Consider the following 26,630-nt stretch of genomic DNA (forward strand, 5'->3'; position numbering starts at 1 on the left):
AGAATTCTTACCAAGCGTCTTCATGATGATATATGAGACTTAACAGATATATATGACATTTATAGCGCTTCTTTGCCAATACTCTGGCATATCACAAGATATCCTGCTGTGATACTCCAATACCAGCGTACTTCATTACATATCATGAGCCTAGGAAGAACGCCAGTGCTATCCACTGGTTGAGATTTAAGACTGCCATATACATTGAATATTAAACCCATTAATTTGGGTTTGTTTAGAGCTACCTGTCAAATGTTATATTCATTCAAACTCTCTAAACGAATAACTGCTTGCATTGGCTTTGCCTCTGGCTCTTTCTGGGTGGAAAACACAAGCAATTAAATTTAGAGAACATCAATCAATGCCTCCATGTCTCAAATAACTACTGCTTGACATCATCTGAAATGAGTTGAAAAACATGGCAAAGAATGTTTTATGCAGAAATGTTGTTTTTAATTAAAAAAATTGTCAATAAATCCAGTAGATATTTCTAGATAAAAGCAAATAATGTCTTCATATCCTTCGTAACTTCAACAACATGCTTTGTTAACATGGCTAACTCAATAAAAATGGCTGGACAAATGGCTCTGGGGAGGGAAAGACTATATATTTTTTCTGTTTCTCTAAACAGTGGAGATAAATTACTGAAGGCCATCCAAAAGAAACGACAAAGAAAATTTCACTTATTTACAGCTCCAAAAAAAAGGCGCTTCAAATCTTTACAGCCTTGAAAGTGCGAGGAAAATGGGTTCATGCACAATTCAAGCAGCACTATATGGTTTCACAATCAGCAGCTTATGCAATGATTTTATCATAGCAGAAAACACTGGAATCGTATAAACAATTTCATTTACGGACAGCTGATGACATAAACGTTGAGTTTCTCTGGTGACATCTACACAGTGTTTTAGTTAACTGCCTCTGCTCTACACTGTTCTCAAAAAGACTGACATGAGAACAATAAGAAACCTACATTAATGGCAGATATCAATCTACACCCATTGTAATTGCTTACAGGTGGATCAAAATTCTTGCCAGGTCGGAAATCAAATGGCTGACATGGAAATTTCACTTCTGCATTTATAGGACTGGTGCTTTGTGTGTGTATGAATGAAAAAACAGTGTTTTAAAATAGGGCACAGATGTGCTAGTTGTGATATTATGAAATGGCTTCACTCATAAATATTATCATTATATATTATAATTTAAATATAATTTTTTTTTCTGATGATCTATAGATAAGGTATGCAGTACAGTACAGTATTTGCTCATTTTTGCTCAAGTCAAAACTAAAGTGTAAACAATAACGATTAACTCAAATCATTAAACTAGCAAAACTAAAGTGTAAACAATAACGATTAACTCAAATCATTAAACTAGCAGATTGAATTGCTATTCTCAACATTTCTTTCCAGGAATGTACAGTGCATCTGATTCTATAGGTCATTTGATAAATGCATGGATAAGAAATTGAATTGGATGGATGACATGGCAGTTTTCGCTTCGAGTACGAAAAGTTCAGGGTTCAGAGTACAGGGTTCTAGCCCACTCTAATATGACTTTTGATTTTAATAAGCCAAAATTGCAGCTGTACAAAGATGTATATCAGCAGTGGAAACACATTTGTTTGCATACTGATTTGTAATTTCACTGGAACGGACAGTGGACCGCATAAAAGCAAAAGGGAGGTAGAGCGCACAGCTGTGTGTGGTAGAAAACATGGACGCTCTACGCCGCTGTACACAACTGCAACAATAACTCAGCAAACAAATGACAAAATTCCAGCAGATCGCCACTCATTATAACACATACAAACAAAATACACACTTATGCCTCAGAAATGGAGATGCTTCCACTATATTACTGTAGATACATGACTGTCGCAAGTAATGGGAACATGATGTCACTGTCCTCACTGTAAATGATGCCTATGTATGACATTAAAAGGATGAAAAACAGAGATGGGCCGGATAGCAGGATATAATGATGCGTAATCGGCAAACGTGAATGAGAGCAAGACCAGAGTTCCAAAGCATTTCATACATCACTGAGGAATGCAACACAACAAAAACAACACGTCCTCTCCCCCGCATGCCTGCCAAGATATCCCAAACAGCACTGCAGACTCCCTGTTGCTCAACTGTGCTCTCAGATTGTGCCGAAAAGATCTCTGCTTTTTTCAGTCAACTACTGGAAAAAATGGGCTTTTAACAACGAGTTTCCCAGATCTCTCTAATGCCAGGATGGAGAGAGAACACTACATTCGCTTTAGCCGGGAGGTTTCTCAATGAGCTGAGGTACTGAGTTATTCGTCCTGAACGACTGGCAGAACTCGAGAAGAAAGGGTCCTGCCAACGATGTCTTTGAGGGTTTTGAGATTCACACGCAGCCAGCCATAAAAAACCCAACCTACACCAAGGGCATTTCAAGTGATGGAACAAACTGAATTTATTAAAGTGCCCCTATTAGGCTTTTTCGAATATTACCTTTCATGCAGAGTGTAATATAGCCGGTTGTGAATGTAAAAGGTCTGCAAAGTTTTAAAGATCAAAATGCACTACAAATAAAAGTTACTGTCTCCTAAAAGAAAGAATAGATTTCTAACTGCTGAAATAAGTCATCAGCAATTTAGTCTCACTTCCTGTTACATACCTACATAATGTAGCAAAAATGCCAGCCCAAGTTCTTCATTGTCTACACTGTAGTTGTAGCTGAGGACTGAAAGAGTTTGGATCATGTCGCTGCGAAGATGCTGTTTTCAGCGCTGTGATTCCACCTTGCACTTCGTATCACTGTGTATCAAGCATTGAGAAAGCCTCCGGAGCTGAAATTCAGATATGGTAATGAGCGTTTCATTTCCGACATGCACTGTAAGTGGTAGGCCAATCACAAAAAGACTGAGCCGTCTGACCAATTAGAGCAGAGTAGGCTTTTGGAAGAGAGACTGAATCTTCAAACTAACTATTTTATGACTAGATTGAATCTTCAAATGAACTGTTTTTAGACTCTTTGAGATGTCTTTTTTGACCTTTGATGGGTGTAAATCTATTGTAAGAGACCTTTCAAATAGCACAATGGGGCACTTAAAAATAAAATAAACAAGTCCTTGGAAATAGTGCAAAAGTTAGGGGTTCAACTAGACAATTAGTTCTGAATCACATTATTTCAGTAGCGCTTATTCAATACGTTTTCCATTCACAAAGTACAGAAGGATTCAACTGTGACGTAGATGTGGCAAGATTGTCCACATTAATTTGGGATGTGTAGCTACTGTATGTCAAGTGTTTAATAAACTAACTTACTCCATAATAAACTAACTTACTCCTTACTCCATAGTGCTTTTTACAATACAGATTGTTTCAAAGCAGCTTTACAGAGATAACAGGAAAATAATGCAAAAAAGTTTGTTTCCAGAAGAAAATAATGTCACAGTCGAGCTTAAGTAAGTTAAGAGTAGCACATCTGTTTTCAACACTGATAATAATGAGAAATGTTTCTTGAGCAGCAAATCAGCATATTAGACTGATATCTGAAGGATCATGTGACACTGAAGACTGGAGTAATGATGTTGAAAATTCAGTTTTGCCATCACAGGATTAAATAACATTTTAAAACGTATTCAATCTGAAAACAGTTCTTCATAATTTCACAATATTACTGTATTTCTTATCAAATAAATGCAGCTCTGGTAAGCATTAGATAATTAAAAAGATAATTAAAAAGAAGCTTTTAAACAATCTTACTTACCCCAAACTTTTGTGTATGGCAAACTTTAGGAGAAAATTTCTTAGTTAATATCAACTTAAACATTAGTTACTTACAAGTGAAGAAATGAGGTAATGGGAACTGGTTAAAAGACAACATGACTTACTGGATTTACCACAGGAGGCCCCAATTATTCAGGTTGTTGCCCTTTGACCTTCTAAATTGCATGAGCAAACCATTACCGGCCTAACCATGAGTCTGTATCGTTTTGACTAGTGAGAGAAAACAGACCACCATTGCTTCTAATTACTGCAAAAAGAGCAGCGATTATTAGCAAAAATATGTAAAACTATGGTCAGGTAATTAACCTTTGTGAATGTAAGACAGTGAGAGGGATGGCCATCATTTGTATGTGACACCATAATGTCATGTCACAATAACACGGTAAAACTTTGATCATTTATGAAGTATATTTCTCAAAATAGGATTTAAATAGTCCTGAATTTAAAAAAACAAGGATGCATCATTTTTATACCTTAGTACAGTAGTTTATTTTTAGCCTTTCAGTTTCCATCCTAGATAATTTCAGAGCCATTCATAGCATTTTATATGAGATTTGATGGAGAACTTTTATAAAACCCACAGCTAATGATCAAATTTGATAACTGTTTCATTATATTCATAAAATCGCATGAGCAAATCTGTCTGAAGTTGACACCATTTGTTTAGATGTCAATGGGGCGTTACAATTTTCACCTCCGATAATTTCTTCAAGACTGATATTTCGAAGAAAGCTCACAAACACATCTGAATTCATAGGTTACAGCTGTGTACACACTCCAATGCAGCATCACCAGCCAGACCAGTGTTGAAAGAAACAGCGTCATTACAAGATGTGGAAAGCAAAGAGAGAACATTTTTAAAGGAGACTGCTAAAAAATAAACACCTATTTTCATCGGAATTATCACAGAATCCATCAGAGAATTGTGTAAATTCCAGAGGTTGTTGGGTAATGCATTCGGTTTTCTTCATGCTTTGACTAGCTAGGCTCAATTGATCCCAAACTAACTCTGGCCACGTACCAACTAGAATCACTCAATCTAACGGTTCCTGAGCTGGCTGCAAGCACACTGAAAACGCTTTTTAGGGGACATTCATTAACTTTTGGGGTTTTTGGAGAAGAGAATGAAGGTCATCCCTGTCGTAAATACCGGCCAGTTGAAAAGCCTATAAATCAGCTTGAGTGGTGTTGACTCAGTGGTACATTTGCTTTAAGCATCTACAGAACTCATGACTCATTTGTGCTTTAAAAAGATACATATTCAGCGTAACCCCTGCATGAAATAATTGTGGCTATAAAATCACCCCATAACACTTTAATAGAGCTACGTATGAGCAAACAAGAAGGAATTTGTATGATATTCAAAAAAACAATACCACAAAGAAAAGACTGGTACATTGACTATGGTTTGATCTGCTGCCATTAATTCCCACAGACATCGTAAAGAGACAACACAGAACAATGCAAAGGATTTCCTGTTAAATCACCCTTTTCGTTTCATGGGTCAAAAACACCAATATCCTATTCCCCGGAATTTCACGAGCTGGTGGTCAAACGGTTTGTATGACAGTGTGTTTGACCTGATGAGCACTTTGAGCTGATTGATGAAGAATCTCACTGATATGAACCATCTGGTCAACTTAACCAAGAAGGGAATTAATCACTGTAAAATTGCATAATATTTCTGCCTAAGTCATAAAATTAAATGTACCGAAATCCCAAATGGCAGATGCTCTGAGAGTGACTCGCATCAATTACTTCCAGCTTGTGGCTTTTAAATATTAAAGAGGAGGACAAAACATGTTTGCTGAAAATAAATCATACTTAAATATTGTTGCAATTAAGCAGTAAAGCTATCTTACGTCTTCAGCCTGCTCACGTGCTTCCGCATGTGTTAATCTAGATGACAGAGTTCATGCTCATAATAAATATATTAAGATGAACTGTTCCTGTTTAAAATCAATTTACAAAAACATCAGCTTCTCTAACAACATTTTGATCTTAATCTGTGCCACATTTTTCTCTTCATCACTCTGTTCCAATCACAGCTTGTCTACGTCTGTGGACTTACACAATTGATAAACAATAAAAGAAGAAAACTTAAATATCCCCATATATTTAAGTAGACAAATAATAAATCTGTTGCAAATACAAAAGAAACAGGACGCTGACAGATTCTCCATCTTCAATTGTCTTCTCTTCAATACAACACATTTTGTGAAAGGCAATGTCGTCATAGTGTATTTATGTATTCATTTGGTGTGGGATGTGGGATAGGGCTATACTTGTTTTGTCCAAACAATGGAAGTTATGGGGCAAAAGGGACAGTAGGAATGTTTTGGAAAACATTCGTCCTTCAGCCTTAAGTCCCAAATCTTATAGTACCTGAACAATCAATCCTGAAGCTGTTCAGCGGTAGGTAACCAGTACCCTTGTGAAGCCATGTTGCAGGTTTTGGTTTACTGTGCATATGCCAGACACATCTGCATTTGCTCAAAGGAGCTTTTGGACATGTCTGGATTGAAAAAACAATAGGATCTTGTTTCTTTTAATGGACACTTTTGGAAATAATCTCCCTAGACACCAGTGGATATTAAAGATGAACTAGAGGGGTGAGAAAAGACATGCGACTGGACTCTAGAGGGTTCCCAGTTTGTATAAAGGTTCAGCCGATAATTAAAAAGCTTTCCACTGGCGACGAACAAGTGCTTGTGGTCAGATGAACTTTATGTTTAAGTTCATGGCTGGTTTTCTGTCCTAAAGGGGATAGTGATAGGGTTTATATGATATGGCCTTTGTCTGTTTGGTTCACTTTGCCTTTTGCCCTGGAATGCTTCAACTTCAGAGCGCAGAAACAGGCCTAAAACCACCAGAAATATTTGGAAGAATTACCAAAAACCAAGTTCTCCAGAAACATCTCCAATATGTTCTGGAAAGGCCTTTTCTGATCTGGCTTCACAATGTTGTCCCTGATCCCATTCCTGTGAAACAATATATATTTTAATCCAAAACTATAGTACTAAATCACTTTGTACGCTGCACTTCATTTAAAACAAAGACCTATAAATTCTATGGCACTATATCAACAACTTCCTAGCAGCCTTTCAGAATACACAGCTTTCCCCTGTAAAACTATATCCTCCAATAAAGCTTAACGCTAAATAATGGAAGGATCCATGACGCCATTAAAAATAACTCATCCACTTGTTCCTGGTATCCTTCAGAAGTCTCTACAAAAATGAGCAAATTATCCATTAAATCGGGATGCATCAAAGTGAATGTTCCTTTATGCTTCCATTTACTCTTCCATTTGTCCTGTTGTCGACAGACTCAAGAGCGTGGAGTAGAAGGCTGCATTGGGATTGAGATCCCGCAGGTCCCAAAGCAAATCTTGTGGGAGCGGGCGGTTTTACCCATAGAAACACATGAAAAAAACATGGACATAGAGTCCGTGACATCACCCGTAGGTTTCTGAAGAGCATTTTTGAAGCCCAGAGTGGGTGGAGCCGGCCGTCGCCATCTTGGCAGCACATCATTCCCGGATAACCAAAAATAGGCAAAGAGGCGGGATTAGCTGAGGTAACGTGACGGCTAACAGACAGTAGACAAACGGCTAGTAGTGACAGTAGAGCAATCCACCTGTCACACTGCAGTGGCCATGCCCTTAATTATGCAAAACTTTAAAGCTTAATATAATTTAAACAGATGAGTTATAAAAATTAACTATATAGACCAAAACCTCTTTTTGTACCAGGCTGTAAACATATTTTTTTCTGTTGTAAAGTTGGGCATTTTAACATGGGGGGTATATGGGACTGACTCTCTTTTGGAGCCTGTCTCTACTGAATTCACGTAGTGTAACAGCGCAGCGCTTCTGTGTTGTACGTCACACGCATCACACACATGACCAGCCTCAGCCAATAGTGAGCCTACGTGGTGACGTACAACACAGAAGCGCTGCGCTGTTACACTACGTGAATTCATTCAGGCCCACACAGACGAAAATGAATAGTTGAATAAAGTCGTTAATTTTGTTGTTTTTTGCGCACAAAAAATATTCTCATCGCTTGATAAACTTGTGGTTGAGCCACTGTAGTCACTTGGACTATTTTAACGATGTCTTTAATAACTTTTCTGGGCTAGCAAGTTTCGATCCCTTAGAAGCCGTGAGACAGCTCTCAGATTTCATCAAAAATATCTTAATTTGTGTTCCGAAGATGAACGAAAGCCTTACGGGGTTGGAACAACATGAGGGTGAGTGATTACTGACAGAATTTTCATTTTTGGGTGAACTCTCCCTTTAAGTGACTGATGCCAGTGGGCGGGGCCTATGGTGTGATGATGTATAACTATTCATTGATGTCTCCCTCTGGAGGCGATCATATGCAGATGTATTTGCCAGTGTGATGTCTCAAATTCCACAATATCGTAATGAGACATTTTTGGAGCTTGAGTAAATAAAGGATGTTTTAAGCTATGAAACTTGTAGGATGTTTTAATGGTACAAAGACCTCTTATATGTAAAAAGATCATGAAAATGTTATATGTCATGACCCCTTTAATGTTAATTCAGTGTGAATAATTATAATGTATAAATGTCAGTGGCGTACAGTGGTGTTCTGAAATGAGAAAGAAACTGTCCTTACAGTTTTTCTTTTAAATGTTTTTTCCAATGTAAATTCATGTTAGTTACACTTAATGTTGACACTTAATGTTTCCGGGTTAATTAAACAGTACTTAAACTATATATAAAAAAATACAATCAGGTTTCAGGTTTCATTTTGCCTTGACAAAGTGATGACATCATAAGTGGGTGAGTTGTTTACTTTTTAAGTCTTCCCATTAACGCGGATGTGGAACGCACATAAAGCACGAGGTGGGATTTATCGCGAGAACAGAGCAATTGCCCAATCATAGTGCGATCGAGGCATTGCCTCCCCTCACGTGACTTTTCCCTGTTCATCCTTAATTACCCCCCCACCAAACCCACGGCACACTTAAGGCAACTGTTAAAACTCAATGGGCTCAAGGGAGGCGAGAGATATGCTGCTTCCCAAATGTAACTTGCTGATGTCGCTGTTGGAAAGTGTCACTTTAGAAAAACATATGATTTTTAAAGTCAAATTTTGTAATATTTGTGTTTTATTTTTGCATTGTCGATTAGTTTCTCATCCATTTTTTAGCAGAATTGTGTTTTTTTCATAAAACATTGAAATTTTAATTTAATTAAATAATTAGCACAGCTGGTAGTTTGATTTAGATATGTAATCGTTAACAGCCCTTATTCAGATACAAAATGTTATCTATTACAGTCAGCCACAAGCAAATTGGTACAACACTGAACCAAAATAAGAGCCAATAAGAGCTCACTGATCATTCATTGATGGACAGAAAGTTTTAGCACTACATCCCTGACTAGTGTTCACAGCTATCAAGCTCCAGGATGGATCACAACCAAAGACAATGTCAAACTGCAATGCATGATTATTAGTTCTCCTTAGTTAGACATTATAATCTATTCAAGAGACAAACCCTGGCTTGCAGGCATGTTTCTAACACAAGAACAGATGTGCAGAAAATCAAATCAAATCAGATCACATCAGAAGCATTAACTGAACAATAAATGACACACAAATATTTCCAAATATCCCATCACGAGTTTGAGAGCCGCCAAGACACAACCGAAAAGAGGTGTGGTGGCTTATACTAACTGTACCTGTTAATTTAAGATGAGCTCATATCAAAACAGCGATTGAGTCATTTTAGTGATCTGCATATGAGGAAACGGTACTGACAAACGTGCTCACTTGAGACCCAGTGTGTAAATACTCTCAAAGCACGCTTGAGAGATTTAGGGACTCCACAGGTCACCAGCGCTGGCGCACCATACACGCCAGGAATTTACAAGGACAAGCTTAACAGCGATTTTGGCAAGTGTTTCAAAGCATCACACATCAGCGCCTGCTGAAATAATAATAAAAAACTGTAGTAGTTTGTGCTTTAACTTGCTACGTCCAGCTTCCAGCATGCAGGTGGACTGAAATGCACCACCACAGAGGAGAGTGCCACAATTATCAAGTGCTAATGGAAGGGAGAATAAAATCATCTACAATTTTGATTGATTTCTATTCTAGATAAATATTTAAAGAAATAGTTAATCCTAAAATGAAACCTGCCATTATTTATTAATACATTCCCAAACCTGTGTGACTTTATGCCATCCATGGACCACAAAGAAGAGATTATGAAGATTAAAAGTAGTCCATTTGACCGAATCATTTGAACCACATTTATAATACTTTATGGTGCTTTCTGTCTTTTGCAGAAAGATCCATGCTTTGATGTCAAGTACATTCATAAAAACGTCTTCAAACATATGGGTTTGAAAAGTTATGAGAGTGAGTTAATGTAAGTAGATTTTTAAATGAACCATACCTTTAACTGAGGGGGTGTGCAGCAACACAATAAACCTTGATAATAATCTAACCATCCCTTGGCAAAGTAGTAGACTGGAACGACGAGACCTGCTTTCAAAACTAGTTTAAGTTACTGCGCTAAGGCTGAGGAATCTTGGTCTGCATTGCATCCGGAGCCGGCTTAAACCTCCAGCATCATAATCCCCAACCTTCAAAGAATAATATCTCCTTGCTTTCTTTCACTAATTCTAAAAGGTCACAGGAATGAAAACAGGATTACTTAACATGCCCCACACAAAACACCAACACAGCTAACCAAGTGAAAGAAAACCCTGGGCACTTTATAAGAACGAGAAACTGACCGGCTGATTGAACGGAGTCATTTTCAATATGAAAGGACACAATGTGGGTCTCATTTTTAAAATATAAACTCAGTATATGGTTCTTCCATCTGCACATAAGAACTGCATTAAACACAGCTGGAGTCTGTGTTGGTGGTGTAGAATGCAATGGCACATTAAAAACTGGCTGCTGTCAGAAATGGAGCCAGTGGTTCTATTTCAAACTTAACCATAAAACAATTTTTTCACAACCAAAAATTTCTTGGCAGCCTTCCTGCAAATACGATTTTTTTTTTATTTTTTTTTTTTTAGAAAACCTTCAAGCAAAGCAGGTTTCATTGCATAAACATGTAAAATAACCATGATAGACAGACATATAGGGCACTTATTTATTCATATGAGAAGCTGTCCAATTCAGCCCTGCTTCAATAAATAGAAAACGTTAAATAAATCACAAAAGCGATTACAGACAATATATAGCCACAATCATACACAAGAACCTACAGAACGCTAAAATGTACAAGTAAACAGTTCCTTACCTGTAGCATGTGGTCACCTCTCCCGTGGATTTTACGCACGGATATTTCGTCGTTGCGATTTTATTCTCTGAACACACTTCTCTGTAAGACAAAGAAGACGTCAGCTGTTTCTTTTTACAGAAACAATTCTTCCTCACGCACACGAAACAAACTTTCCATCCTCTGAGTTAGTGCAAACAGCGAGCTGACAGCACGCGCACTTTACCTGTCCACATCCTCCTTCTCCTCTCGGAAAGTCCACGGCGTTCCCAATGAGAAGAGTATTACCACCACAGCGAGACTGAGAGGAGTTCCTCTGCCCGTGGAGCTCATTTCAAACACTCCGAGATGATAAAAAGATATTTGTCCGAATAAAGCCAGTGTCTTGAAGTTCAGCGCTTGTTTCTGAGGAATTGAGAGAGTATTGATTGGTTACCTCCTGCGAAGCCCCACGCGCAGATTCCCTCCGGCCCCTCCTACTGCAACACTTGATCAACTTCCATAGGTTCAGAAAAGCAAGTTATAGATATAATATTTAATAATTGCCGCACGTAACAATAAAGCCATTACTGAAAATAAGCTTGAAAAAAGTGAAAACCCAGGGGGTGTGAGGTTTGAGTTAAATAATTAATATTTTAGTTTGTGATATAACACTATAACATGTTTAAATAGACATTAATGTGTGTGTATATATAATATATAAATATGTCGTGTGTGTATGTATGTATGTATGTTTTTAAAAAAAAGATGCTGCATAGGCCTATGACCTATGACAAGTGTTTAATTATGTACATAAGAATTTCAATTGCACAAATAATCTTATGAAAAACGTTTTATGAAATAATGAATATAGAAATGTGAAGTGAATGGAAATATGCAATTATAAATATAAAAATAGATTTAGCCTCCCATTGATTGCCCTCAAAGGTTAAACTAGGCAAACTGAATCCCTCACAAAAGGAATTGTTTGCACCAAGTCTTCATCCTTGACCTCTGACTAATGCCATAAGCTGTTAAGGGACCCAAACGGCCCACAAGGCCAGGGTACTGTTGTCACAAAAAAGATTTAGGTTAATAGTATAATTCTTGAATTGTAGTTATTTTTAAGTTAGTGTTATTGATGCCCATGTAATTCATAGAACTATTTTAGTTGTGGCCACAGATGAACTGGGGGACTTTTTGAAAGTTTCGCCCCCTAGTGGCCGACAAAGCAGCAGCTGTTTTTTGTTTCTATGCAGAGGAGCCATTCCCAACCATCTGAAGAGTGATAAATAAAGATGCTCTCGCCAGAAAAAACGTCCAGATGAATAATCTCGCATCTCATGAGTTTCAGAACCGTCTCTCATGAGTAAGCAACTCTAAACATATCAGACGGGGTCGACCTCAAGTGCTTGGAAGCGCAAATAAATGATCTGCTTCCAAAGATGTGTTTCCATGGAGCTGTTTGCATGATGCTGCTGATGAATCTTGGCTGAGATCACTTTTTCGTTTTTTGAAGTGATAAACCCTCCTTGTCTTTTTCTTTCAACACTTTCATTACAATTCAAGAAACAGATTTAAGATGCAGGGTTGATGTCATCAGGGCCAATGTCTAGACTTTATGGAGACTTTAAGTTAAGTATTACAAGTTCACTCATTGGTTTCAAGGCTAAAAATCTAGGCAGAATGTAAATTCATCTTTCTTCAATCATTTTTAGAAAATTAGTTGCAAGAGACTGTTCTTAAAGTGCCCCTATTATGCTATTTTAAAGTTTCCTAATGTTGTTTTGGAGTCTCCTACAACAGGTTTACATGCATCAAAGGTAAAAAAACTGTTTAATTTTCTCATAATATACATTTGCACATCACCACATTTTCAATGATTCTCAAACGACTGGTCAGTTTTTTTGTTGTTTTTTTAACGACTGGTCAGTTGAATCAATCTCTCTAAATTCCTCCTTTCCGCGAACTACTCTGCTCTGATTGGCCAGACAGCTCAGTCTGTTGTGATTGGTTTACTACGTACAGCGCGCGCGTTGAAAACAAAAACGCCCATTGCCATAACAACGTCAGCTGTCCTGAGGCTTCCTAAACTGTAGAGTAGACTAACACAGTAACGAACAATGACGTTTATTTTACCATATCAAACCGAGCGTGAGTGCGATGATGAAACACTGGAAGAACTATTAATTCAACCTGAACCTCCATCGCAAGGACGACTGGAGCTGGACGTTTCTCAGTGATACACTACTCAGTCTGAGGTACATTATGAGATGTTGCAACTGTAATTCTTCACCATCAGCATTAACAAGTGCATGTCCATCAATAAACCGATTATTTTACTTGTACTTATTTATTTACCGAGTTTTTTTCTAATTTATTGCTGTGAACACGTGGAAACTGTATCAGTAACAGTCCATACTGTACATTAGCCGAGCTCTAACATGAATGACTGATGTAACATAAATGTTGGTAAAATAAATCTTGCTCCATGCTTAATCTTTCCTCAAAGTAGTGAGAACGACAGACGATCTGCATTAATAGACACAGTTTTAGGGAATAGTGGCCCACCACTGATTAGCAGAACTATTTCAGTAAGACAGTAATAATGTGAGTTAACCAGTTAGCAGGAGACCTACAGAATATAAAACTCAAAACTAAGTATTTTGAACACCGTCTTTCAAGAGCAAGTGATTTGCGAATCCTGTGTTGAACTCCGAGATTTGAGAAGTCGTTGTCAGTAAAATAAAGGGAACAAAGCAAAAGTTTAGGATTATACTGCTGAGGTATTGTGGTAAAGATTCATTTTAACCACTAATTCTTCACATGCTCGTCCTTGGGCAGTGGAAAAAACTGCCTTTACCTTCACATTGTAGAGCACAGAGTCTTCTCGACATGATGCTATCCAGTGTCCACAGGAGTCAGCTGCCGGTTTGAGGGCGTTCAAGTTTTCCCTGGTGTCTGCGCGCGCAATAAGTGGGCGGGCAATATGCTAATGTTTCGTCTTGACGTCACAACGAAACGCTTATGATTCGTTTGAAAAACGATTCATTTCATTGACTCAGAGTCGACAATAACTTTATATGGTGCACTTTCAGATTTAAAACTTTGCAGGATGTTTTCATTCACTTAGAGCTATGTTACACACTACATGAAAGGTCATTTTCAAAAATTCAAAAAGGGCACTTTAACCTTTATTTCCAATCACAAAACAAGGGTGCAGAGCTTGACACCAAATGCAGGTGGATTTTAACAGTGGCGTGTAACACAGTCACTCTATATTGGCAGGTTAAAAGTCTTTTTAAAAGGCATCTGAAATGTTGTCAAAAATATAGATTTTTCGATATATTTCGATATAGTGAAATATATGAAACACTTCCAATACTCATTTTCCGCATAATAAATGGGCTATAAGATACCATTTGCGTTTTCTCGCTCTCTTCAAATGCTTTCTAGAATTAAGCGTCCTGCCCCCATATTATAAATAGATGCTGAAGCTGGCTTAAATCGGTCACTCTTCTTCACACATTTACTATTTTCTATATGGTGAACTACAACTAGTGCACTATACAGGGGATGGGGAACAATTCAGACAGTGTAATTATGCTTTCCATTGGGGCGAATGAAGTCTGGTTTCACGTTAGTGTCACGCGAGCCGACGCAGCGCGCACACAGTCTGCTTCGGTCCAGAGACACGATAGAACAGAGACAAGAAAACGTATCGGGCTCATTTGAATTCTGCACAGAATGCTATTTTAGAGCGATATGGAGGAGAAACGGTTCGAGATTAGGAGGAAACTTTTTACAAGCTCAACGGTTCTGGCCGAGCTGTGATAAATGAAATGTTATTGGCCATTTTAAAAATTGGCAAGAGGCTGTTCGATATGTTTTCCCGCCCTGTCTTCCTGTTTCAGAGGAAATTACGCCAACAGACTGAATAATGCTGCGTGTTTCAAGAAACTTTATTGGCCCTTTAAAAATATCTATATGGCAGTTTTTTTCCCATGGTATTGATGTCAAAATTGTGGCCAGTAAAAATTCTGAGTGGCTAGTAGCCTAACTTTGGAAAACCACAGTGGCTGGTGAGCAAAAAAGTTAATGTGAAGCCCTGTGTGAGTGGATGTAGCCTATAACATTTAAACTTTCATTGCAGCATTTGTTTTCAAATTCTTTCCAGCTGTTTATATAGGATTTTTTTTTTCAATCTCAGGTGGTTGCATAATTCATGCTGAGCTATTCAAACACCCAACAAGTAAATAGAACAAATGAATTGTTTTCAGACAACACCTGCTCTTTAAAGAATTGTACTCCTATTCAAACAGCAATGAGCAATTTTAAGTTTTTATTGTTTAACTAAGCAGTTTACGCAAAGTGATAACAATTTAGCATTTTGTTGTGCTTTGTAAGGGATGGTCTGATTTACATAAAAGTTAAGAATTGTGTGGACTGTTATGAGTCAGCCATAATCGCAATGATACAAATATGTGCTTGAGTGAGTGTGCTTGCAAGTTTTGTTTTCAATAAAGCATAGGAAATAGGTCAAATTGAGCAGCGCAGCAGGAAAATATGCAGTCTTAAAAGCCTTCCAAACATTTTAATGTCAAGATGCAAATATTTGCAATTGGGTATGACTGAAGAAATAAGATCTGTTTTCCCCCCACTTCTGTTGTATAATAGCTGCAAACATTCCAAGATCCAAGGAACAATGATTTGTTTCAGTGTAATGAAGTCTTGAGCCAAAAGTCAATTGCACAAATGTGTTTTCTAAAGCAGGGGTTTTGTACACTTCCATTGAAAATTTTGAGGTCAGTAAGATAAATGTGATTCTTTTGAACGTTCTATTCATCAAATAAATCTGAAAAAATGTAGTATTGTTTTAATAACAATATCACACAGCACAACTGTTTTCAACTTTGATAATAATAAGAAATATTTCTTAAGCAACAAATCAGCATATTAGAATGATTTCTGAAGGATCATGTGACACTGAAGACTGGAGTAATGATTCTGAAAATTCAGCTTAAACATCACATAAATAAATGTAGGCCTATATATATATAGTATTAAAATAGAAAAAAGTTATTTTAATTTGTAATAATATTTCACAATATTGCTGATTTTACTGTATTTTGGAAAACATGGAACATGGAAAACTACTCAGAACTTTTGAATAGTGTGTTTCAAACATCTACTGTTGTCCACCAAATCAAATTTAAATATCATCATATTTATTGCTTTAGCTGTTGTGTAAATGAGTGAACACAATAAAACCACACAAGCATATTCATACAAGAGTCAATAATGCAGGCAGATTTGAACTATTAAAGAATAATTAAAATTCTCATGTCAAGTGTTTTTTCTGTCTCATGAATACCAGTTTGAGACAAGTTGTCACATGTTTTAAATGTAATTTCGTTAGGCTCATTACATAATCTGTTGGCCTAAATATGTATTTATGCTTCATGAATTTTGTATTTTCCATAATAGTTGTAAGTTGTTTTCAATTAAGCTTAAAAAATAAAAATATATTAAAAATAAAGATATGGCATATAATAATGGCAGTTTCTACTGTGACAAAGTGCCCCACTAATACTGACTTCTAAAATAAACTGCGTTTTTACATTTTACTTGAGAAGCAAAATGACTCAAGACAATAAGCTGATTTATTTTTTTTTAAATCGAAATTATGTTTAAAACCGGAAAAAATATCTGCCAGTGGGGTAAGAAAAAAACTTTATTCAAAAGGAAAACAAGTTTTTTCTAACCTCACTGACATATTTTTGCTTGTTTGTTAGTTTTAAGCATGAATTTGCTTAAAATCAATGAATTTTGCCTCTCAAGTAAATGAATCATGATTTAAAAGTGGTATTTTTTTCAGTGCAGAAATTGTTATATTTTGTATCGAATGCTTTGAAGTGCATCCAAATACTTTTTGGTGCCAAATATTTAAATTAATCTACAGGCTAAAGATCTCTATTTAAAAATGTGAATGATTGGATTTGGTACCTGTGCCATTTTTCTTTACACAAAGAGAGTATCAAATGTGTTATGACATGAAGGTTCAACTACTTGTGATAATGACATTTACACGTGTGTACTTTGCTGTGTAAGAACAGGAAGAATTTACCATGCTGACCTCTGGGTCGCCCAAATCAATGGTCCATAATCAAGGTCATCCGGGGGGCTCAGCACTGTTATTTTTTCTCCTTCCCTTTCTCTCTTCAGCTGATAGTTGACACATGAAGAAGACAGCTCTGGATTTGAATGTGAAAATGTCTGAGAAAAGAAAATGAAGCTGTGGGATTTACAACCACTCTGCATCAACATCACAATGTCCAGTCAGGATGAGATTTATATTTATACATCATAGTTGGAACACAGAGAGAGAGAGAGAGCGAGAGAGAGAGAGAGAGAGAGAGAGGGGGGGGAAATCTGTCAGATTTTCTACCTCACATGACCTGCATACTAAATCTGTGAACCGAGATTTACTCACTGGTTGGTCTGTGTGTCGCTACAGCAAATCATTATGGTTTAAAATGCTCATCCTGTCATACATGTGCACTTTTTAATGCTGGCATAGGGGCATAAGGTATCCCTTGACCAAGGGAAAAATCCACAAGAACACGTTAAACTGCAATTGCAGTACCGCTGTTGACCGCTAGATGACTCTTCGACTCCAGTGTAGCGCTGCACACCTCCGTCATCGTAAACAAAATGGATGACCAGTGTTATAAATACCGGGGTGCGTCACGACTAGGGAGGGTGCCTGCTGTGCCATTTAAGTTTCTGCAGTTTTTGATGGCTCAGCAGAGAGGAGGAAAAAAGGAAGATAGATAAATTAGAGAGAGCATGGTCATATGGTCTCCAGGTGCAAACATCCCTCACAGCCAGTCTTAAAGAAGAGAGGCGGTGTATTTTCCTGCTTCTCTTCTTTACAGCCTATAACGTTCTACACAGGGCATTTTTGTTTTGTTGTTGTGCAATGTGTCTGTGTATAGCTAAAATGAAAGTGAATATGAATAACTTGAAATAGGCTTGAAAGTCCCACCTTTGGGGTTTCTGTTGTCTCTAAACAAAACATGCAATCTTTTTTATTATTATTATTGCACTCATTTAGTAAGAAGCAGTAGGTCTATAAAAAGATGACTAAAGGAAAAAAGAATGAAATTGCAACGCTAAGTAGGGGCAAAGAAAGTTAAGCATGTCAATTAAAAGAAAGCTAGTCCAACTTTTAAAAATAAAAATGGCAACTATAGGCTATTTTATAAAACTCGAAAAAGAATGAAATGGTAACGTGGGGTTGAATGGAAGTTCGGCTTTTCAATGAAAAGATCGCATTAGCTGGACCAACTTTGTAAAAATATAAAGATTGATTTTGAGCTATGAGAAGATATGATTTAATTGGTGTCAGCATTATTTATTTAAATACAGTATTTGATTGCTGTATTTATTACAGTGGTGACATAGCCTACTGGGGAGTCCAAATGTCTGTGTCCAAATGCCTCAAAAACAAATAACAAAAAATAATAATTTGGAACCCACTGTACATTTTGGACAGCATGACAAACAGTCACAGTCCCTATTCAAGAAGATAGTAGCAGATGTGCTTACGTGACTCGAAAATAGCAGCCAGGGGTTTACGCCAAGATGGCTGCCAAATGAGCAAACTTGCTCCAATGAGAATTTTGGTCTAGCGGATAGAAGACTGGAAAAGATGGGGAACGAGAAGGGAGAACCAGATCTGGAAATGCTACAAGTTGGAATCAAATGCACTTCGCCTTAATGAGCCCCACTGCTCAATACGTCAGAGCATGTGCACTAACTACTAGCCCACAGCTCCTTAGAAATGCATGCAATCTTCTAAAGAGCAAATTCATATTTTCATTTAATGGTATAAAGCATATAATCCAATACCAGTGCTAATGTTTAATTGTATCTGCAGTGTGCATGTGTATCTTTGAGTCAGGCCTGCAGATGTTGCAGCATATGTCCTATTAGAGGATCCTGTCTGTGCACCACTTTACCCAGGGAAGTGTCACCATAATAAGTTCAAATGGCTTTTGTTTTCCCCCTTATATTTTTCTCGGCCCATTCGGTTACATATTATACCTTGCCTGAGAATTGGGCCTGTGGACAGGGAAGATTCTCTGTGGTGGGCATAAGGTGATTACACAACGACTGGCACACCAATCACGGAGCGGCACCATGCTGACTCCTGGACATACACATGGCCAAACTAATGTCTCTTTCTCAATTCATCCTTCTGTTCCATTTTCCCACTCCTTGATTGCATCTTTTCCCTTATCAACCATTTTATTTTCCTCTCCCCATGGCTAACATATTCCTATTCCAGCCCCAAACTTTGTCATTTTAAATGACTTTTGGGCTCTGTAACCCTGCATTTTCAGCATTTGAAAGAATGAGAAGTAATAATTTTTGTATATACACATTTATATAATCATTTAAATTTATCATGTTAAAATATACTTTTTATAATAAAATAAACTTTATCATGTTAAAATATACTCCAGCATCCCCACAATTTCAAACGTTTTGGAGATTGGATAGATGGATATCATTTATTTTATCATACCGTTCAAAAGTTTTGGGTCAGTAAAATTAGTTTTTGAATGTACACTGTTAATTATTTCACTGTAAATTTATAATAAATTGCAGGTTACCAGTTGCATGACTTTCACAGTAAGTTACCGTATCATTTTTACAGTAAATAATTGTGAAATGACAGCTGTTTACTGTGACTTCACAATAATTATGCCGTCATATTACTGTGATTTAGCAGTAAGCTGCTGTATAATTACTGTATTTTACTGTGCAATTACAGTTAGTCTATCGTATTACTGTAATTTAACAGTAAGATGTTGTAGAATTACTGTATTTAACAATGTCTATACTGTGATTTAGCATAAATGATGGACCAAACAAAACTGATAAAAACAATGGTTTAACTTTTATTTTTTAGAAGAAAAATACATTTTAATAACAGGAATAAACACTGTGTAACATGAATGAACACTGGGTAACATGAATGAACACTGGGTAACATGAATGTCTGTCAATATGTGTGTGAATGTGTTTACTATGTGATAATGGTACTTGAAAAATACAATTTAATAACAGGAATAAACACTGGGTAACAGGAATGAACACTGGGTAACAGGAATGTGTGTCTATGTGTGTGCACTGTGCATATGTTTACTATGTGATAATGGTACTTCACAACATAGGAGCTGAAAAGAGAAAGAAGGAGAGAGAGAAGAGAGAGTCAGAGCGGGAAGAAAAGACAAAAAGGTGGGAAAAGAGAGGGTTGCAGGTGTCTCGCTCCTTCCCTTGCAGCTGGCACCTGCATAGTATGGGTTCTGTCCACTATCTACAAAAGATAAGACAAAAAGTTTAAGTTACTCTGTGGTGGACTGGCTACCTGCAAGTATGGTACTCGCATTGTAAAACTAACTATAGTTAATACTTTTATTCAGCTAGGACACATTAAATTGATTAAAAATGACAGAAAAGACATTTGTAACGTTACAAAAGATTTTAATGTCAAATAAATGCTGTTCGTTTCAACTTTCTATTCATCAAAGAGTGCTGAAAAATATGTATTACGTTTTCCAGAAAAATATTACACACCTGTTTTCAACATCGATTATAAAATGAAATGTTTATTGAGCAACAAATCAGCATTTTAGAATGATTTCTGAAGGATCATGTGAAGGTATCTGTAGCATCACTTTAATGCAAAAAATCAGCTTTGCTATTTTATGTATTTAAATAAAAAGAGTTATTTTAAATTGTAATACGATTTCATAATATTACTGTTTTACTATATTTTTAAAAAACAAAAACGCACATGGCAAGACTTACTGGGCAACGAGGCAGCCTTCGGTTTCAGATACAGCCTTGGAAAGCATTGCAGCTGAGAGAGGACGTTGCAAGGAATTCTGGGATAAGCAGAGAGCGAGAGCTGCAGTGCAGCCACCATAATCTGTTTACGGTGTCTGTCTGTATAGATGCCAGCTTCTCTTCTCCTCTCTCACAGTTCATACTCTGAGCTGCAGCACTACACAGGGCAGTCATAGCAAATGGAGGCTGTCATAACATCAGCATCCATCACTGTCAGACAGGCACCAGTCAGCTACAATATAGGAATGTCCCATAGTGCTATTGCTTCAGACAAACACTCAGTCCCTCAGGGCACCGCTAACCCACGCACACATACACCAACAGTCTGTCTGACCACCTGAAAAGAGGAGGTACACCTACTTGTGTTTTTTATATTTAACATACATGTAAAAACTGTCATGACCAGAGGCGGACAGAGTACACAGCTACATTACTTGAGTAAAAGTACAGATACCCCTTGCTAAATTTTACTCAAGTACAAGTAAAAGTACTACAGTCAGATGTCTACTTAAGTAAAAGTACTAAAGTACTTGTTTTTAAAAGTACTTGAGTATCAAGAGTACAAGAGTACATTTTCTAAATATTGCATTACTACTGCCACAGTGCTTACATTGGTAAACACAGCAAACACTTAAAGCGAAAACTATCATTAACTTGTTCAGAAAACTGAAATAGTCTGGCGAGGTGGGGCCACGGCTTGGCACATTCCCGGGATGCGATATTTTTTTTCCCAGGATGGTAGGGGAAGACTCATGAATATTCATTAGGGAAGTCATCCCTGATTGGTCTGATGACCTACCCCTAACCCCACCCCTAAACCTATACCCGTCACTGGGGGTCTTATGACCTCCATAACCCCGCCCCTAAACCTACCTGTCACTGGGGTTAAGACCAATCAGTGATGACTTCCCTAATGAATATTCATGAGTCTTCCCCTACCATCCTGGAAAAAAAAATATCGCTCCCGGGATGGACCTGCTGCGTCCTCATCCATTGTTTTGTCCATGGTTTCGTCTCTTATCTAAATCTGACCATGGAGTTGACTTTGGTGGAAAGCTGAAGGTGATTGCTGATAGGCTGTCCCAATCAGTGGCGCCTGCACAATCCAATCACGTTTGAGAGGGTTTCCGAGATGTTTCTTTTTTCCTTTTTCTTTTTTTTTGAAGAAGTAACGGGTACTCACAGTTATGGATAGAAATGTAGTGGAGTAATAAGTACAATATTTGCCTCTCAAATGTAGCCTACTTGAGTAAAGTCATGAGTACTCCCCAAAAATGATACTCGAGTAAAGTACAGATCCCTCAAAATTGTACTCAAGTACTGTACTCAAGTAAATGTACTCCGTTACTGTCCGGCTCTGGTCATGACCCAGACTAATATGTTTGTTCACAAATAAAGAGCCAAAAATAGATTAGTTAGATAGATAGTTAATAGATAATAGATAGTTTTTATATTCTAATTGCCCATGGAAAAGTTGCTACCATGACATCAGGTAGTTGCAGCTAAAGTGATTTACAATTCTTTTAATTTTGAAGTAGCCTACTGTATGTAGTTTGCAGATAAAATTGAATTCAATATTTTTTCATGCGTTTATAAATTATCTTTTTTTTTCTGAAATAACACCACATGGAATGTTACAAGGTCACGTGACAACAATTTTGCAAACTTATTTGACATGTATATTTTAAAATAATTTTCAAATTAATTTGTTGCATGTGTTTGTGTGTGTGTGTGCTGTTTATTTTTGCATACTATATCATATACTGTTTTAAACATAATTGGTATACAGTTAGCCCAACACTATGTTCGGAAAATAAATTACCCATTCTACGGAGCCCCTAAAGGGACATGGTGATGAAAAACAAATACAAAAAATATATTTCAATCCTTTCCTGTTCTCTCGCATTCTATAGTTAAGTAATTATATTGTATGTATTTATATATTGCATTGTATATTGTATTTGTACCGCTATATCAACATGCAGATTATTGAAATCGTTTTTTTTTTATGTGCACTTGCTATTCATTTTCACTTCGAATTTGCATTCACGCGTAGGCTACTCTGTGTATACGAAGTGCCGGTACTGACCACGCATTTTATAAGATAACATATTTGTCAATGACGCTCAGGATTTGTTGCGCACCAAATCCTCCGACATCGCAGTCAGTCATCTCTCCCCACTCTCTTCACATGATAAGTTAAATCTGATGTACGTGCTGTTTCACACAGAACATGTTTTTACTCTTAATAACACGAGACACAGGTCAGTGGAACGAAAAAAAAAAGTGCAAGGTCTAGAGATGTGTTTTTTACTCATTTTCCATGCCTTCTGAATGTAGGCTTTAGGCATCTGTAGTATGTAGTAGGCAGTACGCTAATATTTAATTCCTAACCAAGCCAAAAAAAAATTTCAGATGAGTTATCTGCAGTGTAAAACCCAAGTGGTCATGGTCTGGCTGGTTAGCTTCAGTTAGTCTCTGCTCATAAATACCATTACTACAGCATTATGTGGTTAAAAAGGCATGACTGAGTGATGAGAGTATGCAGGTAAGATGACACCTCTTGTACAGCTCTTGTGTAACTCCAGACACTGCGTCTCCACCTGAGCACACCGGATGGCATCAGACCTGCTGTCCTCTGGCTGTTGTCCGCAGGGAGCTGCTGTCACTGTCTAGCCTGAGAGCCCAGATAAGACAAATGATTATGTAAATAGTAATATGAGCTATTTGAAGCTATAAAGATCTAAAGAGGTTACAATTATACTTTGTATAATGTGTGTATTACTTTTAAGTGTCCAAATAATAATAATCAAATTATTTCATTTACACCTATTTGAATAAAAAAAATGCTTTAGAGTTTACTGTAACTTGTTTACTGTAACTAAATAAAACCCACAAACTTAAGCCTTCCGTGAAGCATGACAAAAGTTGTTAGCATGTTAAAACTGTTAAGAATAATCACATGCATTCAACAAATATAAATCCAATTGATTCAAACACAACATTAGAGATCATTAAATATCAATAAAGAGCCTAAACACACCTGAACAATTCATTTACATAATAATAGACAGCAGTGACCTCTCTATGTGACTCCAATCAATATACCTTATTGCATATCAGGAAGTGTCTACCTTTATAATTACACCTAAATGACTAAACCATTTTTTTAGAAAATCATATCCATTCACTGGCCTTTCTCTCCCAATGGAAAAGCAAGTAGATATTTAAAATTCTATGATTATATAATGCCAGTGCAGTATGCTGCATTTATGTCAATGCTTGAGTTACTGTTACATTCTCAGATTGGGTACCATAGCAACCACCCTAATGCAGAATACCTTCACAACCATATAGAAATGCTCTAGCAACCACCCTCCACACCCTAAACCACTCATAGTACATTAGCAAAAGCATAGCAATGCCCTAGCAACCACAATAAAGCACTCAGAATACTTTAACAACCGCATAGCAATGCATTAGCAACCACCCTGAACACCCAAACCACTCATAATACCTTAGCAACTGCATAGCAATGCCTTAGCAACCACTCTAAAGCACTCATATTCAGGATACACATACACCTTGCAACCTCACTGAACACCTACAGTAAAACCACTCACAGTAACATAGCAAAAGCATAGCAACACCCTAACAACCACCATAAACCACTGAGAATACCTTAACAACCACATAGCAATGCTCTAACAACCACCCTCAACACACAAAACCACTCATAATACCTTAGCAACTGGACACCAATGCAATACAGGCACACCAAACCACTCATAATACTTAAATAACCACACAGCAATGCCTATAGCACCCACCCTGAACACCCTAAACCCCTTATAATACCTTAGCAACTGCATAGCAATGCCTTAGCAACCACCCTAAAGCACTCACATTCACAATACCTTAACAACCACATAGTAATGCCCTAGCAGCCAACCACCCTTAACACCTTAAACCAAAATCAAATCCCTGCACCTTTTGTCTCACAATGTATTGTGCCCCTCTCTGATAAATGTAAATAATAAGAATTATTATTATAACTATTATAATAAATAATACACTTATACACCATTGCCACTAACAATAATAATACAAAAAAAATAGTATAGAAAATATTTTTTGGGCGGAAGCATTTGGCGGAGGTGAAGTAGGCGGAGTTTCCTTTGCAGCGCTACAGTTCGCCTGGAGTCTTCAAGCTTCAACATCAACAAAATTAAACAATTATGAATTCCTCATAATAATAATAAAATACATTTGATTGTTATTTGAAGTAATAATTCCTTTTTTTTTTTGTGTGCCCTTTTTGGTCCTTCCGCCCCTGAGTAGGTCTGTGCACGCCACTGGTCAGTGTGTTCAGTAGGCCTACATCAAATTATTTGGTTGTGGTAATTCCATGGATTTGTATAATTTTTTATTAATACTATTCAAAGTCGTAATTGCAGGTTGCAAGTTTTCTCCTGTTGTGTTCCTATATTTCTATTTTCATTATAGCTGTACATGTAGATTATAGTCCAAAGCTCTGTCTCCTGTTTTAAGGGGTTAAGTGTTGCTGCTTCCCCGTGACAGCCGCCTGTCTCTCTGACTGAACATTTCTATCTTACGCAACACAAAATTGAAAGCCAGCCCTCCTGTGTTTCAGTCCTCTGGAAATTTAACAGCTCTCGGAGAGAAAATGAAACACCTTTGTAGTCACATCCTGTACAGAGAGTGACAGAAAAACCGGATGCTCTGCACCCACGTCTACAAGGTTCTCAGTACAATGGCTTCCTAAAGACTTGCAGCTACGCTTCTGCTATTCTCCTCACATAAGAATGGGCATGTGACAGCTCACCTGACAGACAAAGAATGTATACACTTGAGCTATTCCATAATCCCCTTCAGACAAAGCTGTTCCTTGTTGCTACAGGAACTCGGCACATCGATGGCCTCAGGATTCAGTCCTTCCGACCTCTGGAGATCTTCTGAGTTAGCCATGTATTTCTGCACACACAGATCAGCCCTGGAGGTCACCACATTAGCCACACACCATCGGCACTTCAGCGTGACATATGTTTGCAAGATGTGCGACTATGTGTTATGTGTTTATCTTGGTTGTGGATATATTGTGAAATATTTTGTGCTGAAATATTATGACCTGAATTAAACATTTTACTGTGTTCAGTGCTCCAGCTGACCTCTGCAGTTGAATCCGACATCTGCAAAGAATCAAATGCCATTGTAACAATGCATTTTTTCCCATCAGGTTTACGCAAAACTGCTCTTCAGATGCTCAACAGCCAACCTCAGTGCTGTGAAAACATCTTGTTCACTGAATTGCATTCAATTATTGATTCCAAGGACAGAAATGTGTTAGAATGCTGCAGTAAAACAATAAAATTGTAAAAAAAAAAAAAAAAAAAATTAAACATTGATTTGTTGAGTCTATAATGTAGTTGTATAATATAATATAATATAATATAATATAATATAATATAATATAATATAATATAATATAATTTGTTGGGTCTATAATTGTTATATAACATAACATAATATAATATAATATCATTTTTGTAGAGGAGGTAAGTACTTGCATTAGTTGTATTTATTTTCTGTAATAATAACAATAAAGTTATAATTGAATGAATAAATAAATAAACACACAAATAATCAAATAGGTAATGAATACATTTG

At 37.1% G+C, this 26,630-nt stretch overlaps 1 protein-coding gene and 1 long non-coding RNA gene across 2 annotated transcripts in view; both read right to left on the reverse strand.

Moving 5' to 3' along the window:
* Positions 1-11,520, reverse strand: part of ccbe1 (collagen and calcium binding EGF domains 1) — a 58,709-nt gene extending 47,189 nt beyond the window's left edge. The window contains exons 1-2 of the mRNA XM_084136736.1: positions 11,269-11,520; positions 11,064-11,144 (exon numbers count right to left, since the gene is read on the reverse strand). Coding sequence (XP_083992862.1) covers positions 11,064-11,144; positions 11,269-11,375 — 188 coding nt within the window. The 5' untranslated portion in view covers positions 11,376-11,520. The remainder of the gene's footprint in view (positions 1-11,063; positions 11,145-11,268) is intronic.
* An 8,450-nt stretch (positions 11,521-19,970) lies between these two features.
* Positions 19,971-21,541, reverse strand: LOC311098166. The gene is made up of 2 exons (XR_014609397.1): positions 20,904-21,541; positions 19,971-20,409 (listed from the first exon to the last, which is right to left on the reverse strand). It is a non-coding gene; the product is annotated as an uncharacterized lncRNA (long non-coding RNA).
* Between the last annotated feature and the right edge of the window lie 5,089 nt (positions 21,542-26,630).

The sequence above is a fragment of the Abramis brama genome (genome assembly GCF_963993115.1).
Source record: "Abramis brama genome assembly, chromosome: 15".
In the NCBI taxonomy this organism is placed as follows: domain Eukaryota; kingdom Metazoa; phylum Chordata; class Actinopteri; order Cypriniformes; family Leuciscidae; genus Abramis; species Abramis brama.